A 17,713-nucleotide genomic window follows, 5' to 3' on the forward strand; every position below is an offset into this window, starting at 1 on the left:
CCACGGTGACTGAACTTTAGACTACAGTCTCCAGGACTGGGGGTATCAAATGATGAATCCAAGGGCTAAGTCAGAAGCCAATTGGTAGAACAAGGCAGGTGCCAGGTCTCAGGGAATGAGGTGAGAAGCCGGGGGAACCAAAGTCAGAGGTTTCAGCTGAGCCTCTGAGTTCCTGGCCTTGGGCTTCCTAACAACTCCAACCAAGGTCTCAGTCTTAGAAAGTGAGAGAAACATACAAGAATCAGAAAGCTGCTGCACAGTGGAAGGGTGGAAGGATTTCAGGGACAAGAAGCCAAGCAGATCACAATGGCACATGGCACACGGCATTCAGATCCACTCCTACCTAGTGGCCAAAGTGGATTCACTCCCAACCTGGAATAAAAATCCACTGACCAAGCTCTGCTCTGCAACCCTGAAGGGGTTTTTATTGAATCACAGTACATAAAACACCAAAGGGGTCACCACGACAGCAGTGAACTCACAGCTGCAACAGAGCCTGGCTCGGGTGCCAAGCCACCTGGCTAAGGTCGGCACCTCTGGGGAGTGACAGCGCAAGGAGAGGAGACTGCTCTCCAGTTCAGAGACCACGCTCCCCTCCAGCAAAATCAAACTTCCTACAAGTTAAATGTGCCCTCAGTGGGATTCATGGTCCATCCTGATAACAGGAAGGGTTAACGGAAGTGGGGGGCATCCAACCCAATGGCCCACACGGGGAGCGGGAAAGCAGACTGCCATGCCTTCTCCCTGGATACAGAGAGAAAGAAACCTATCACACGGCGCAGCTTGGGGGGGTCCCACGACAAGGGCTCCAAAGGAGAGGAATTTCAGAGGTGGAGCGTAACGGTGCCATGGACAGCAACCCTGGGGCTCCAGGCCACCAGCTGGCAGAAACGGGGCAAGTGGGTAGAGACATGATGGAAGAGCGAGGAGTGAAAAGACCCCCTGGCCACCACAAGGTCACACCGGGAAGGGAACAGCAAGTCCACTCAGTGTGGAGCAGGCAACAGCCAGCAGAGCAGGGCCAAGACCCAGCTGGCCAGCCTCAGCCCCTTCACACGCAGAACGAGTTCATGAAGGTTGATCTGCCATAAGTTGAAGGCCTCACTGAAAGAGATCTGAGTCCTTCTGAAGAATGAATGGGTATTCTTCTTCTTGTGCCTGCAGGAGGGGCAGGAAGGAAGGAGAGAACAGGAGATAAAGAGGTAAGAAATACTCAGTATCATCAGAAAAATGGAAGATGGTGGCTTTGCCAACTCACCAGCCCCCTGCCCCAGTGGACAACTCCTGGTTACGGATCAGACCACGGCCCACTCAGGGACCAGAGGAACTCAGCTATTCCAAAGGCATTTCCCAGGTAAGTGGGGTCAGCAAAAGCAGTTGTTTCACAGCACATCAAAGGTCTAGTGGACCCAGTGGGTAGCACGTTCCAATGTTTCCCTTTTTCCAAAAGTACAGTTAATATCTATCAAATCAGAATCCCCCAAACCCTAATGTAAAAGCTTTCCCAAAATTTCTGAAGGTAAGAATCACTTGGAAACCTAATCAAGGTAGCCCTGGGAGGCTGGGGCCACTGTGGATTCAGCCCAGCTCAATCTCTTCTGCACCAACAAAAGGACATGACGAAAATTGGTGTTTATGATGACCACCTATTCAAGACTTGTTTCCTTTTTCTTTTGGCTGTGCCGTGTGGCTTGCAGGATCTTAGTTCCCCGACAAGGGATTGAACCTGGGCCCCGGCAGTGAAAGCATCCAGTCCTAACCACTGGACCGCCCGGGAACTCCCAAGACATTGTTTCCTGAACCTCAGAGGAAGAATAAATCATGTTCGGCCCTTTGTGTATGCAATCTATTTTCCTGTAATCTAACTCAGTATTTGATAGTGGGTGCATGATGTATGTGGTCAACACTCCCTTCGCCCATTTACCAGAACGACCCATTCACTGCCTAGAATGGACGGGCTCGGAGCTGACCACAGTCCAGGCCTGCCCTCTCAGGTGAGAGCATTCAGCCAGAGCTAGGCCTTCCTGTGTATTTGCTACTGTCAGGTAGGAGAGCCTAGAACCCTCTTTCCTCTGTTGCTACCCCCCTGAGGAAGCACCCTTCCCTTCCTCGTCAACACCTCAAGGGTGCTGAGACATCTAAAAAGACCTGAGATTCCAAGGTGGCCTGCTGGTGACACTCTCCTGAGTCACAGCCACACTTGCAGGGAAAAGAACACTGGCCTCACTGCCTGGCCAACGCTGGGGACACAGTCCCGGGACCAGCTAGAGATGGGATGCGAACCCGGGCATCCCGATCCCAAGTCCGGGGGACGCTTGAATGGGACTGAGATTTTCCGAAAACACTGTAAACTTTACTAAGGGTAAGAATCACCTGGAAAGCTTGCCCGGGAGGGTGAGGTCCTAGAATCCACAATTTTAACAAGTAGAGGCGGCTCTCTGGACCACCTTAAAACACAGCCCCGAGGCATCAGCCAGGTCACTGGAGCTGTTTTCTGCCCCTAACTTCCTGCAGGGAGAGCTGGAGATTGGGGAGCTCAGGCACGGCCCTGGGGACTGGTGGGAAAAACTGGAGGTGTGCAGACCCCTGGGGCTGGTCGGGGAGCTAGAGGGGAGGAGGGGCCAGAGCCCACACTCACGCGGCCAGGGCCTTGATGCAGCAACGTGACATGTTGAGGAAGGAGCTGGCGCTGGCGCGGGTGCCCAGGGCGGCCTCGATGCCCCGCAGCAGGTCGTTGGTCTTGAAGATGAGCAGCATCTGACGCGGCACGAGGTTGAGGAGGTGGCTGATCTGGGGGAGGTAGTTGGCCGCATTGTTGCGGATCTCTGAGTCCTGAAGCAGAGACAGGAAGACAAACAGACGGCTGGCATGGGAAGTGGGGTCCCGGGTGGCGGGTGGTCTGGGCAGCCTGTGACCTGAGGGGCTGCAAGGAAGCTCCGGGAGGGAGCGTCTAGCACAGCTGCCTCAGCAGCACTGGGAATCCTCCCCAGAGGGAAGCCCAGCCCCAGGGGCTTTGTAGCCGGACAAACCTGGATGGGACATCTCACCCAACTTCTAGCCAAGCACCGGACACAGTACAGGAGCAGGAGCCAGGCCGCATTTCTGCCGCCTCTGCCATCCTAGCTCCTGGCAGCCGAGGTCACCCATACCCCGCCCCAAGCCCCCAAGCCCACACTGACTGGTGCGTGAAGTCTACCTCCCCACCAACCATTTGATGAGTCCAGCCTCTCAGTCCGGGGCCCACCCTTGTGTGATTTTCTAAGGCTTCTTCGCTGGCCACCAATTTCAGGCCAGGCCTGGAAGGAGCCTTGGAATCTGGTGCTTCTGAGTCGTGTCCCCCCATCCCTCCAGCCAAGCCCAGGCTGGTGCAGTTGAGAGGTCTGAGCTGCTGACCCCAAACCCAAATCCAAAGTCCTGGCCCATACCCTGCCTGGCCCCGCGCCCCACCAGACCTGCGCGCCTGGCCACCGCTTATCCTCCAGGCTGGAGCCAGCGTCAGCCCGCCCATGGCCCGAGGTCCTCCTGTCCCCAGAGCAGGATTCAGGGTTAGCCCCTTGCCCCATCCTGGTGGGTAAGTTTGGGGTCTGGCTTCCCAGCCTTCCCCGTCCCTGAGCTCTGCATGGTTCTGGGCAGATAAACTGCCTCTAGCCAGAGTCCTGAGTATAGAGTGAGGCTCTGATCCCTTCTCAGTCTCCAGAGAAACAGTGATGGTGACAAGGACGACAACGGTCCACACGTACGGAGCATCACTAAGTAAGCCGGGCACTGCGACAGTGCCTGCACGTGCTAACTCATCTCATCGCACGGCAACCCCGGTAGGCGAGCGTGTACCCCCATGGGAGAGGAGGAAACTGAGGCACTGAGAAGTTAAGTTACCTCCCCAAGGTCCACAGCTAGTAAGAGGTGAGTCAGAAGTCAAACCCAGGCCGTGCAGCTCCCAAGCCCGCACCCTCACCACTACACTGCCTGTCATCTCACAGAGGACTGTGTGACCCAGTGTCCTCCCCAAAAAACTGGGCATGTTAACACCGTCTGTGCCCACCTCCCAGCAGAACCCAGAGGGTCATCAGGGATAAGGTACGGGGAGGCGCGTGGGGCACGTCAAAGTCACCCCAAGGGGCCCAGCAATGCTGCCAAGCGCTTCACCCCGCCCAGCCGCTTTCTGCAGCAGCAGCAGAACTCTCGGCTCTTTCAGCAACACGTGGGCACCGCTGACAACTGAGCCGCTGTGAAACCTGAAATGTCCCCCAGGCAGGAGCTATCAGACTGGAACATCTCAACACGAGCCAGACACCAAGAGGCTGTCTGCCTCCCCGCCACCTCCCGCACAGCTGCAGGTGGCCCTGCTTGCGGGGGCTAAGGCCAGATCAAGGTCCCGCTCACCAGACCCCCTCTCAGCCCAAACGGAAGCCCCTGTGTCCACCCAGGCTACCCCGAGGGGCTCTTTCTCAGAGCAGCACAGCCTTCAAGCTTGGAACCTGCTGGATGTCTACCCGACTGCAAAAATAAAACTCTAACTTAGTTAATAAAAACAGGTATCATTCACTGAGAACCTACTGTGTGCCACGCAATCTTGTCCGTCCCTGTGGCTTTAACACCATCTATACGCTGAGGACTCCCAAACTTGTATGTCCCGAGGCTGGATCTCTGAGCACCAGGCTTAACTGCCCACGACACCTCTCTCTGAACGCTCACGAGAACTACTGACCCTCCCACCCCGAACATGTCCTTCCCCAAGTCTTCCTATGTCAGGAAGTGGTGCCCCCTCCACCCCATAACTCACCTCAAAAAGCTACGATGCAACTCTGACTCTCCCCTTTTCCTCCCCTCACGTCCAAGCCGACAGAAAGGCCTCTCGCTCTTATGTCCAAAATACACCTCGGCTCCATCTGCTTCTCTCCACCTCCAGTAGCGTAGTCTGAGCCCCATGATCTTTCCATCTGGAGTCCTGCCCCACTGCTCATCTTGCCCCACTCCAGAGAAACACTTAACATAGCGAGTCTGAGCACATCCTTCTGTTCAAAACCTGTCAAAGGCTCTGCTTTGTCCTGAGAATGAATCTGAAATTCTCCCTGTGTGATGCTCTCCCAGCTCAGCCCTCCAAACGCTTCTCAGTCCACCATCCTCCTCTCACACTCCAGACCACCCAACCCTGCCCCCTTAATGCATCGCATGCCCTCTGCCTGCAGTGCTTTCTCCAAGCCCTTCCTGTGGTTGGTGCCTTTCTTGTCCTTCGGGCCTCAGCTTACATGTCAACTCCCCAGAGAGACCTCCTCTACAGCATCCCCCCATCACCCATCATCACGGCACCCTGCTTATTTCCCGCCCCCCCCCAGCACCTCTAACCTGCAATTATTCCATTTACCTGTTTATTCACTTGTTTACTGTCTGTCTTCCTCTACAAGTGCAAATTACATGGAAGTCCTGTCTGTCTGCTCGTCACTGGATCCACAGGCACCCAGTCCAGGGTCCAGCAAAAACAAATGTTTATTCCATGAACAAATTTCAGAAACTATGAGGAGGCATTTTACATGCATTATCAATAAAGCAGAAATTATCATCCCTATTCAACAAACGAAGGAGATTGTTTTTCTTCTCCTGAGATGATGAGCTGAAAGCTGTGTAAGCCTGGGGTAAAACTGGTGATCATCTTTGCCACCAAGTTTGCTGGGGAATGATGTCAACTTGGAGGAAAGCAGAGCCAAGAGATGGCAAGAGGTGGTTGGTGGTTTGGTGACATCGCTGGAGACTCTGGACCCAGCCATTCCTACAGCCCCCACCACAAGGCAGCTCGCAAGGGGGGACTCTGAGGCTCAGAGAGGTGACTAGAACCATCCAAGGTCAGGCCACCAGAAGCAGGTGCTGGAACCAGAGCCCAGGTCTTTCTACTGCGCAAGCAGGACCCTGTCCCTTGTGGTGCGCATAAGCCCCTCCCCACATGGACACGGGCGAGTCTGCAAAGGTCTGCAAACTGACAGACTGGGAAGACAGAAGGCAATTCCATGAGGGATTAAGAAGCCTGGGAGGCAGCTCTCCCTGAGCCAGGAAGAATGAGCTACCCGGTAAGTCCCTACTGGAGGGGCAGAGGTAAGTACAAGTACAGGGAGAAGGTGTTCCTAGGATCGGTCTCAGCCCAGACTCCAGATCCAATGGAGGAATGAGCTACAAACAAGACCAAAAGAGCTGTTTCACTAAAAACTCCACAGGAATGAAGGGACAAGCAGCCCTTGGGTACGGCATGAGGAGTGAAGCCCCCTGCCCAGGAGGGTGCCCTAGAGCAACCCCACGATGGGAGATGGTGCCCAGCAGGAGACAGTGGGTGGTGCCAGACGTATTTACCAGACAGTCCCTGGGGAGTCCCAGAAGTCCTGGGGGAGAACTTGGTGGAAGCCTGAAATCTTAGGAGAGCAGGTTGTAGTGAAAGTCACAGAGCCTGGATTATACAGTTAACGTGACCTACTTATATTCCAGGTTGATAAGGCCAGGAGGGACACAGTGGGACACCGTCCCCTTTCCCGCCGTCCATCCAGGCACACTCTTTCTCCCTCCCTCCCTCCCTTCTAATCCAGTACATCTCTAATTCTGCCCCCTACTCCATCCCCACAGCCCACCAGTATAGAACCCCAGACCCTGGGTTGGCAGGGCTCCAAAGGCCATCCCTGGCCCTGTCCCTTGCATCCGGGACAGAGCAGGACCAGGGTGGGGCACCCACCTCAGTGGCGGTGACTGGAGTTTGGCCAATGCCCCTGTTGACTGAGTCCCACGACCGGGCTGTCAGCATGCAGGTGAACAAGGGGTAGAGGTCCCCGGCTCCCAGGCGCTGGCTGTACTTCTTCACGTTCTTCATGTCGGTCCAGATCAGCGACTGCCAGAGGTGGCAGTAATCCAGGCGGAACTCCTCCGTGAGCACCTACAGCGGGGGCAGCATGGCAGGACCTGGGCCCCCTCTCCCCATGAAAGACCTAGTCCCTGGCTGGTGTGACCACTACAAAGGGGAGCGGAGGGAGACCACGGCTCCTGCACAATGCCTGCTCCTCTCCCACAGTCAGCCATCTTTGAAGGTCCAAGTACAAAGCCACTATTTGGCCAGCCTTGGTCCTGAGTGGCAGAGGCTACCAAAAGCCCACCAAAATCTATATTTCCCCCTTCGTCCCAAGTACAGTCTAAGATCCCCGCCTCCCTCCTAGTTAGATGGAGCCTTCTGCCTGAGCTCTGACCAATGGAATGTGGCAGAAGCTCCACTTCCAGGCCTGGTCCATGAAGACTTTCCCATGCATGCTCCTCTGAGCCCTTCCCCTGCTGCTGGTGGATGGCGAGACCCCCAAGGAGACCTGGGAGCAACAGCCTCGGTCAGCCCCTGCTTTCAGGCTCCTCCACGCACCCCAGACTGGTGTGTGAGCAGGCAATTAGACATCTGTTGTGTTTAGGCCATCGTTCACTTGGGGGCTGTGTCTACCTTAAACTAACATGCCCAACATCACTGAGCCTTTCAAAGGAAGCCCAGATTTGGGGATGTGGGATCAGGGCTCTGAGGGGAGGAGCAGGAGACCATCGGGGAAACCTCCCCAGGACCACCTGCCTCATGGAATCAAGCCAGGACCTGGGTCCTGGGATTGACACTGAACTTCTCAACTTCCAGGCAGGAACACGTGGCTCGCTGGAACCAGCTCTGTGTCCCAAGTTCCAGAGGATAGTCAGGACCATCCAACCCCTATCAGTTCCCTGCGCCCTTTCCCATTACATATGACCTCCTCACTGGGGCTGAGTTACCCTTCCCCCTGAAGTCCAGCTCATGTAAGGGCAGCTCACCTCCCAGGGTCTGGCTGGCCGGCCTGGGCTTCCCTGGGAAAAAGGTTTTTTTTGCAGCTGACAAAGTCCATTCACACATCCAGGCACAATCTCATCTACCCCTCACAGCTGCCTCTAAAGGAGGTGTTATCACTCTCACTCTATTAGGAGGAAGCTGACGCTCCAAGAGCTTGGAGAGCTCATATGACCTTGACTTCCACAAAATAACAGCTCTAGGGGTAGGGCTGGGCCCTCTTCAGCTACCTTGCTATCTGCTTCCCATTTCTGTGGCCAATAGGGGAGTTCAGCGGGCTCTGAGCCCAGGCAGGACCAGACCCTGGAGGGGAAAGGGCTCTCCTACCTGGTAAAGCCCATGGTCCAACAGGACGATCTCCGCCTTTCCTGTGCCCGGGCACTTCCGCACCAGCACATTGCCTGGGTGAGGGTCACAGTGCACGAAGCCGTTGACAAAGATCATCTCACTGTACATCTTGCCCAGGTGGCGCGAGATCTGAAAGAGAAGGGAGGCGGGTGGGAGTTGCACCTCATTACCACATGCCTCAGACATTTCTACTCTGGCCCCTGAATCTGGCCACTCTCAAGAGGAAGGCCTGAGCAATCACGGTGGAAGGGATGGCTTGAGAATGCAGAGTTCTTGATAGATAGAAGCTGAACGCTCATCCAGCTTTTCCTAACTTCAGCTGCACATTAGATTCAGCTGGAACTCAGAAATGTTAGGGGTGGTACCCAGGCATCAGTATTTTTTTAAGTGCCCAAGGTGATTTTAATGGATGGCAAGGTAGGAGAACCGTTGTTTCTAGGTTTTCGGAAGGCTGTAACACCCACCTCCCACACCTGCCCCTCCACTCTTCCCTGGTTTTTCTCTTCTATCAGTCCCTCTTCATTTTTTCCCCCAAAGCTGAATATGGGTTGGAAAGCTGGGTTGGGGTAGGGATCACTCTACCTGCCCCTTCTCCAAAGAACAAGGCCAGGGGGCTGAGGAACAGGAATAGATGACCCCATCACCCTCTGGGGCTGCCCCAGCAGCTCCAGGCCAGTCCCAGGAGGACCCAGAATCACAAGCCCTTCTCCCCTCTCCCTCAGGCCCCTTTCCCTACTCCCCTCCCTGCCAGAGTCCAATGCTAATCTGATTTATGATGTCTGCATAGAAGAAATGACACTGGAGAGGCCGTTTAAATCATCCTGTCACTGCTGCTCTCCCTGCCGAGGCAGCCTCCTTATCTCTACTCCCTTTTTATTAAAGCTAAAAGCCTCTTCCCAGCTAGGGAACAGCTGCTGAACAGAGCAAGACCCGGACCCACAGATGGTCTGCTGATGGGTTTCCACGGGACAAAGAGATGCTTAACCCAGGAAGCTGACGCCCTAGGACACACACTGCCCTTGGCATGCCTCAGCCTTGGCTGGACCCCATGGTCACTAACAAACATATCCCAGCTAGAGGAGAGAAGCTGGGGCCCGTGGGATGGGGAACATAGGATTAGGGTCTTAAGATAAAGACTCAAGTCCTTTCCTTGGTTTACAAAGTCCTGTACAACCAGGCCCAGTCTCTCTCCCTGGTCTCATCTTGTGCCACACTGACATTCCAGCCATATTTGCTCTCTTCCTCTTCTCTAATAATCTCTGTGCCTTCCTAACTCTGGGCCTTTGCACATGATATTCCAGGAACATTGCTTCATCTCCCCTTCACCTGGTTCACTCCTCTCTTCCTTCCCACCCCAACTGAGCATCACCTCCCTGGGGAAGCCTTCCCTGACCTCCTAGACTAAATGATGTTCTCCTGCCATACACCCTCACACTTTTCTATCACTAGCACACTTTTTGTATTATTATTTGATTAACAACCATCTAGCCCGCTATCATAAGCTCCTATATGATGGCAGGAACTGGCTCTATTTTGTTAAACAGCTTCATTGCAGGCCTAAGTTACATATCATAGACTGGTTTTATTATTCATCCCCTTGCCTGTAACAGGCCAAACATGTGAGTATAGGACCCTGCCTTCAACATGAGTGAGACCCTTGTCTCTCCACGTTTTTCTGGGATGCTGAGGTGCCGGCCTCTGATGCTTATCCTAACCCCATTAGTCTCCTCTGAATCCCAATCAATGATAATTGGCCTCCAATTAAATCATCAAGAATAAGTCTACTTTAGTAACAGTAGTTGTCATCCTTATTAAAAGCCCTAAAAGTAAGTACAATCATGATCCCCATTTTGCAGATTAGGAACTGAGACTCGTCAAGGTTTAATGTACCCAGAGCTACCTGGCTGGAAAGAGGTGGAGACAGAATTCAAACCAGGTGTGACCCACAGCCTTCCAGTAACCACTATTCTATACTGGCTCACGCCGACTTCTGCACTTCTCAATTGAACTTTGTGACCTTAAAGAAGTTAGTCATACTCTCAACTTCAGCAAAATGGAAATAATAATAGTGCCACTCTCACGGGCTACTGTCAGGTAAATGAGAGTATCATGGTGCTTGGGACCTAGTAACCTCTCCTAGGTGCTCCTGATTCCTCATAACACTCTTGGGAGGGCGGCAGACTAGGTTTCATTGTACCTTTTTAAGATATGATGAAATCAGGGTTAAAGAGGCTATCTAAAGTCATGACACTTAAGACTGTCGCTCTGTGCCCTGCTACCACACGCTCCTGACATTTTTCTTGGGGGAAAGGAATGCCCAGTACTCAGTGTCTGTGGGCATCAAGAACAGAACTTTACCCCGTGTCAAGTTCCCAGACTCAGGCTGAGATGTTGGCTGCCCCAGGGCCACCATTTTCTGTTTCCTGGGAGAGGGGGCCCAGCCAGAGCTGATCCTGGATGAGCCAGCATGTCCCCACCTCGGGACCACTGAGAACCCCTCCTGTTAGGATATTTGGAGCTCTACGGAGACGAGCTCTGAAAGGCCATATTTGCCAAACCAATTGCATTTATTAAGTAATAATTCATTTTTATTTGTCAAGGATGCCTATAAGGTCCGATCAGGGCTCCTGATCAGCCCAAGATAAGCAGGGCAGCCAGACAGAGCTGACAGAATTCCAGCCAAAAGCAGAGCAATGACATTTCATTTAGTCTGGGCAGACCTGTCATGGGGAGATGTATGACCTCCCTTAAGCTTTCTGAAATATTGCTAGTCGCTGCGGGCCCCCTGTTACTACATTGAAAGGTGGCCCCTAGGGCTCCGGGGACTCAGGCTGGGGGAGCCTTGGCCCATGAGGAGTGAGCGGCTGCTATAGGAGGAGGAGAAGAGGCTGCCAACTGCGGCCCATATACACGCAGGCAAAGCCACCAGAGCAGCCCTCCCCTTCCAGCGGCCCCTACCTGGGTGTCTTTCCTTTTATGGGCTGTTCCTGATGTTCATTTTAACCAGATCTCACCGGGATAGGCAGGTGTGGAAGGCAGAAACAGGAGGGAGAACCAGCCTATGTCACTGGCTTCACTGTGGGGCCCTGTTGGCCCTGCCACCGTGGGCATGGGTGACCTGGGGGACAAGTCACCTCCCTTCTCAATCTGGGTCTAAGTTCCCTGAGCTGTTTGGTGAGCCTAGCCCCACCTACTCTATTTCCTCACAGAGCTACCTAGAGATTCAAGGTCAAAATGTGATTGCTTGTGGGAAGGCACTTTATCCGCTACACTCTACGACACAAACGTGCTTGTTTGTTTTCTGTCATGTGGTAGCTTACTTTAAACCTGGAAAAAAATATACCCACTATCACCATCAAAGAGTAATTTTCGAAAAGTTAAAAACTTGACTTTCACACAAATATAGAATGAGCACATGTCAAACATTGTGTAACTCATCAGTAAAGGAGCAAGTAAGAAAGTAGAGCTGGTTCAAAGATAATTTTAAGGGACTGGGTATTTATGGGTATTTAAACAGGAATAAGAGACTAAGATTCCAGGATTAGATACAAAACTGGTTACTGGCCTACTGGGCAATAAGGAAATCATAACCTTCTGGGTTATCTTTTCTAGTAGGGAGAAATTATTTGCATCTCTACTGGATAAGATCCACAGGTTGACATATGACTTCAGTCTGAGCCCTTAATTAATTGTCAATAGCAAAGTCAAACAAAAGTACATTCCCTTAGATATGAAAAAATCCTCAGGTAGGCTGCTTGAACAATGCCCAAGAATGACTTTGAAAGGACAAACCGCACACTCCTTTTTCTGAATTTTAGGTAATTTTTCTTAACATCTATCAGAGTTGCAGTAAATAGTCTCTGAGAACCAATTTGCCCAGAGAAAGGCAGCCAGCCCCCTCCTACTCACAGAGGCACTGAGAGTCCCAGGAGAAACCTAAGGCCATCACTGGACACAAAACCCTCTCTCCACCCCTTCCATATACTTAGCTATGTCTCCTCCTCAAGAACAGACAATTGTAAATAAGGCTGCAATGAATATGGGAGTTCAGGTATCCTTTTAATATTGATTTCATTTCCTTCGGACGTACACCCAGAAGTGGAAATGCTGGATCATATGGTAGGTCTATTTTCAGTGTTTTAAGGAACCTCCATACTGTTCTCCATAGTGGCTGTATCAATTTACATTCCCACCAACAGTGCACGGGGGTTCCCTTTTCTCCACACCCTCACCAACACCGTTATCTCTTGTCCTCTTGATGACAGCCATTCTAACAGGTGTGAGGTGATGTCACATTGTGGTTTTTATTTGTATTTCCCTGACAATTAGTGATGTTGAGCACCTTTTCATGTGCCCCTTGGCCATCTGTATACCTTTTTTGGAGAAATGTCGGTTCAGTTCCTCTAAGGCTGCCCCTTGCCCTGTTAACGGCAGCATCTGCATACAGAAAGGAATCCCACCTTTTTAGAAAGGTAACAGCTAACGCTCTGTGCCATGCACCATTCCAGGTACGTTACATGGACTCACAGCCACCTCTGCAGTAGACAGGTGAGGGAAGCGAGATACAAAAGGAGGAGGAAGCTTGGTCACCTGGCCAGCAGTTAGTGAAACCGGGATCCAAACCCAGGTGGCCTGGCTCCAGGGAACAATCTCTCAATCACCAGCCCCTCCTGCCTCTCCACTCACTGGGAAGCTTCTTCCTGGTGGCAGGAGCTGCACCAAAACCCTCTGCAGGTCCCCACGGCAACCAAGAAAGCATTCCGTTTGGAGAAAAGAGTCGCAGTGGGAAATCCAGAGCTGTTTGTCTAACCAAAAATACACTGTTAACTAAAGCCATACTACAGCTCTTTTCATAAAAAAAAAAAAAAAAATCAGTGACAAGTCTTTAATTGTTCCATGTAAAAAGAATGTGCCGCTCACGTAAGTGATTTCCATAATTACGCAATGCCTTTATGTTCTAACAGTAGGCAGGGGAAAACCCAGGAATCTATAAAAAGTCTGAGTAAAGAATTAATTTAGTAAATAATATTTAAATCAAAGAGTTATTTTTGGACTTTTCTCAAAACTTGAATTGGCTGAAAGTACTTTAATTATCCTATAATTGCATGGATGAATTTATTCCCACCCCCAAGGGAAAGTCTATTAATGTTCTTGGGGGGTGTCAAGGAAGCAAGGTCAAGATCTCTGAAAGAAACAGGAGCATGGTGTTGCAGGGTATTAATAATCACACAAGTAGCCCGATATTAAGTATAAGGAGGTTAATAATTCAAGCTCTCTTTGCCCCTCCCCTGGAGTCTGCCCAGGCTTCTAGAGGCAGAACCACAGCCCCAAGGACCAGACTGGACCACTGCCTAGAGCGTTTTACTCTCCAGCCCACCCCACCCCCAGGAACCACCCCTGGGATGTATAGACCTCAGGTCCCTCGCTGCTGCCCATTCACGGAGCGGGTCAATCTTGGACCAGCAAACGCTGAGATGAAGTCCCTGAGTGTGAAGGCAGTGGGAACTTCTTCAGCCACACGTGGTGTTGGGAGCGGTAATGAGGAAGAAAGAAGAGGAGCCGGGTTAATTACAGGAACCTGGGGGAGTTTTTCTAATCTCTGAGCCTCTAGGAGCTTGGTGAAAGCTTCTCTAGATTCTGCTTGAACCGGGACAGCACCTGAGAGCCAGGGCATGGGGTATCCACAGGCCAATAAGGGCTCCTCAGGGCTCCTGGCCAGTGAGACTCAAAGGGTCACGGCTACCAGAGTGGCGGGGAGTGGATCCCAGGGGCCACGACTACTGGAAGACACACATGATGACCTCTGACATCCCTGCCTCGGGCAGCAACTCACTCCAAAGAAATACGTCCACATCTGTCCACCTTACCTGGGTCAGGATAAAGAAAATGAGCAAAGGGTTTCTTCCCTACATTTCCCCCTTCTTCTGGCTAATATTTTACTGCCAGCACCACAGAGGGAGCCGGGGGTTAGAATTCCAGCAAAACAGCCTGTGATGAGCACGGACTGTGGGCACTGCACCAGCTGCTTCATGTTTCAATCATCAAACAATCCAGTACTATTTTTTTTTTTTTTTTTTGGCCACACCACACAGCATGCGGGATCTTAGTTTCCCAACCAGGGATCAAACCTGTGCCCCTGCAGTGGAAGCGTGGAAACTCAACCACTGGACCGCCAGGGAAGTCCCTGACACTCTCTTGTATCCACTTTACAGCAGGAACCTGGGCCTTCCCAAGGGTGATGAGCTCCACCGAGGCAGCACAGCTCGCAAGCAGCAGAGCCAGCAACAGAAGCCAGGAAGGCCACCTCCAAAGCGATGCCGTTCCCCACTCCTGACACGCCTGCTGTTGGGGAAATAAGTCTCCAGGAACCCATCTGTGCACCTGGACCCCTCCAACATCCCCAAGCTTCTCAAGATTTGGTGTGAGAAGGTACAGAGGGTGGACGATGGGAGGAGGTGTTTTCATTCTAGTGATTTCAGTAACCCGGGGGTCTTTGTGCCCCTCTGGCTTCTCTTCCCTAGTCTTCTGAGCGCCTTCCAGCACCGAACCAGAGTGACCCGCCAGGTGGTGGGTGATGCTGAGCACAAAGCAAATGTCCTACACAATCCGAGCCGGTGTCGGGAGACAAGAGGAAACACGTGGGCAGCGTGGCTTTTAGAGATAGGAAAGGGGGTGCCCATTTGCTCAGTCAGTGACCACGGATCACCCCGGAGTCTACATACTCGTGGACAACAGAGGTAGGTGGACAGGAGAGGAGCAAGAAGATTCTTGGAGATTCTGTGGAGGAAGACATGCCTCTGTGACTAATAACCTCATGAATTATAAAGGACTTTTTTTTTGTTTTAACAGAACTTCACAGCCTGCAAAGCCACACAACGACCCTGTGAAGGAAGTATGGTTATCACTCCAACTGTACAGATGAGGAAACTCAGACTCGGAGTTTAAGTAACTTACCCAAGGGTACCTGGCCAATAAATGGCAGAGCTACACACAACCCCAGGTGGCCCGACTTTGAACCCTCTGCCCCTCCCATCATACACGCAGCCTCGGTGACGCCTGACCAGCCCACTTGTCCCACACTCTGTCCACACCTCTCCTACGGCACTGACATGAGGGGCCTGCACCTAGCAGGTGCTCAAGAAGCGTCTGCTGAAAGACGCGTTTGAGATGCTTTCACTGCTTCTCCAGTGACACGGAATAGAAAAACGACTCGAAGGAAGAAACATGGCAAGGGCAGCTGGCTACACATAGCAGATGGAACCCAGGCACTGACTGCATTCCCTCACCAGCCCCGCTAAAACGACTCTAAAAGCAACAAATAAGGCCGAGACCCCACTGCAACAGAGAGTAGAATGGCCAAAAACAGCACACAAAGAGATCAGCCAGGCTGTGCTTGCCAGAGGGGAGCAGACAGCTACTGAAAAATGGCTCAGCAGGCTAGACGACAGGGCACCCTAAGCCGACAGTGGGGGAACTTGATGTTTGCTGTCTCGGAGCCGAGAGAGGCCAGAAACTCGGGCCCTGGCACCTCCGATACATGGGTTGGGAGTCCAAAGCAAGAGCTAAACCTCCAGATCCCCTTCAGATCCTTATGGAAGACAAGATTTACTCTCTGGAGTGGTAAAAAGACGGGCTCTACAAGCCACACCACAGACCAGAGGGCCATCATGGGGACAGAGGACCCGGTCAAAGTCCACATAATGACCACTGCGGAGCACCCGGCCTTCTCTCCCCAGCAGGCTCCCGGGCCCCCGCGATGGACAGACTGGCGTCTCTTGCAAGCCCGCCATCCCTGCACCCAACCCGTCCTTCACAGACTGTGGATGTCGCCCACCAGGCCTCCAGTCCCTGCCTCACCCAACCCCAGCTCCGGACTTTGTCACCTTTCTCCCAGCTAATTTCACACAAATTCAATTGGGCCTCAGCCCATGTGGGGTCTTAAACACACACTCACTGAAATCCAATTAACGTTCGATAAAGGTCCTGCAATCAATAGTCGTCCTGTGGCTTAAGGAGGCTCCATTCAGCCCAGGAAAGCGTGCTCCTGCACAACCTTTATTCTTAATGAAATCAATGACAGTCACTGTCACCAGCTCTTAAAGTGACTGGCAAATATGATCACCGGGTCAGGCCCTCAATAATATGCTGCTTCTGGGCTCAGAGCACAGACAAACGAGGGCCCCTGCAGGCTGCTGGCTCCCCAGGCTCCGTGCTCCCTGGCCAGACAACACACCTGGGCAGGGCCTGGACGTGCAAAACAGTGGAGGTGAGGCTTGTGGGCTCACCTGGGGCAGCCAGGGACCCCCTGGTCTTGTGGCAGGTGGTTCCTGAACTCCAGTGAGTGCCTGAACCACCTGGAGGGTTTGTTAAAATGCAGATTCTTGCAACCCTTCCCACCCCAGATTCTGATAAGTAAGTTTGGGGTGGGGCCCAGGAATCTGCATTCAAGTCTTATCTCCAAGCAAGCCAAGAGTCGCTGTTCTGTAAAGTATCCAAGCAGGACAGACCCTTAGAGTCCAGCTAACCCAACGCCTTCAGTAAGAAAATTGAGGCCCAGAGGAGGGGAGTGATGTGTCCAAGGTCACACAGCGGACCACTGGCAGAGATGGAGCTTGAACCCAGGTCTCTTGTCTCCTAAACTGGTGTTTCCCTACCTGAGCCTATGGGGAACTGGCCACTTGGACTGGTCTTCAGGTCCTCACATACTAGCCCAACTGGGCTGGGATGCTGCGGGGTGAGGAGGGCTCTTCAAAGTGGAGTGGGGATGACTAACAAGTGTTTGGAGGGGTCTAGAGCCCTCCTCACCCTCGGGAACAATTCCTTCTAGAGCCACTTCCTGCTGAGCCCCATCTTCCAGCTGAGTCAACAACTTGTAGCAGCCAAGATGCCACTAACTATCCTCTCCCCCAGGATTTGGGGTGCGATCTTTGCCCCTTGTCACTCCTATCTGTCCCCTGTATTTCCCTTCCCAGGCAACACTCACAGCCAGGCTGTCCTCAGGAGGGAGAGTCACTCCAGGGACAGGCCCACTCAGTCCCACAGTCCTAGACAGGTTTTAGAACCTCAGAATTTTTTTAGAAACTTTCAGTCATGTGGAGTCTTTCATGCTACACACACACACACACACACACACACACACACACACCACTAGTCTTCCATGAGGCCTGTGGCTTTGAGGTTGGTTGGTAAGAGCCATAACAGGTTAATTTCTGCACAGTAGGGCCTGTCCCTAGTCTCCCAACCTCACCGATTGTCAGCAACGGCACAGTAGAGCATGTGGCCCAGCGCCCACTGCCCAGCCTGAGGTTCCTGTGGAAGTATTTAATGACATCATTTCAGAATACTACCAAGGAGGCTCCCAGGTCATGCAAACCCTAGAAGCCAGGGGCAGGGGATTAAGGAAATAAGGAATTAAGACAGTATGGTTATTATTGCAAGGACAGACCAACAGACCAATGGAAGAAAACAGCTTCCAGAAAAGACCCACAGCCAATTGAGGACAAAGATTCCAGGCCTAAATTACTATATGGTATGATGCCATTG

The 17,713-nt window shown here is 52.4% G+C and overlaps 1 protein-coding gene across 8 annotated transcripts in view; it reads right to left on the reverse strand.

Moving 5' to 3' along the window:
* Positions 1-398: 398 nt before the first annotated feature.
* Positions 399-17,713, reverse strand: part of ADCK1 (aarF domain containing kinase 1) — a 119,696-nt gene continuing 102,381 nt past the window's right edge. For 4 of the 8 annotated variants that reach the window (XM_082451354.1, XM_082451356.1, XM_082451355.1 and 1 more), the window contains 5 exons: positions 8,150-8,299; positions 6,713-6,910; positions 5,366-5,398; positions 2,639-2,832; positions 399-1,158 (listed from right to left, as the gene is read on the reverse strand). In XM_082451354.1, coding sequence (XP_082307480.1) covers positions 987-1,158; positions 2,639-2,832; positions 5,366-5,398; positions 6,713-6,910; positions 8,150-8,299 — 747 coding nt within the window. In that variant the 3' untranslated portion in view covers positions 399-986. Of the gene's footprint in view, positions 1,159-2,638; positions 2,833-5,365; positions 5,399-5,455; positions 6,163-6,712; positions 6,911-8,149; positions 8,300-17,713 lie in introns of those variants that run through there. The other 4 variants (XM_082451357.1, XM_082451352.1, XM_082451358.1 and 1 more) reach the window with 3 other exon arrangements.

Source organism: Balaenoptera physalus (assembly GCF_965194825.1).
Source record: "Balaenoptera physalus genome assembly, chromosome: 2".
NCBI classification, from domain to species: Eukaryota; Metazoa; Chordata; class Mammalia; order Artiodactyla; family Balaenopteridae; genus Balaenoptera; species Balaenoptera physalus.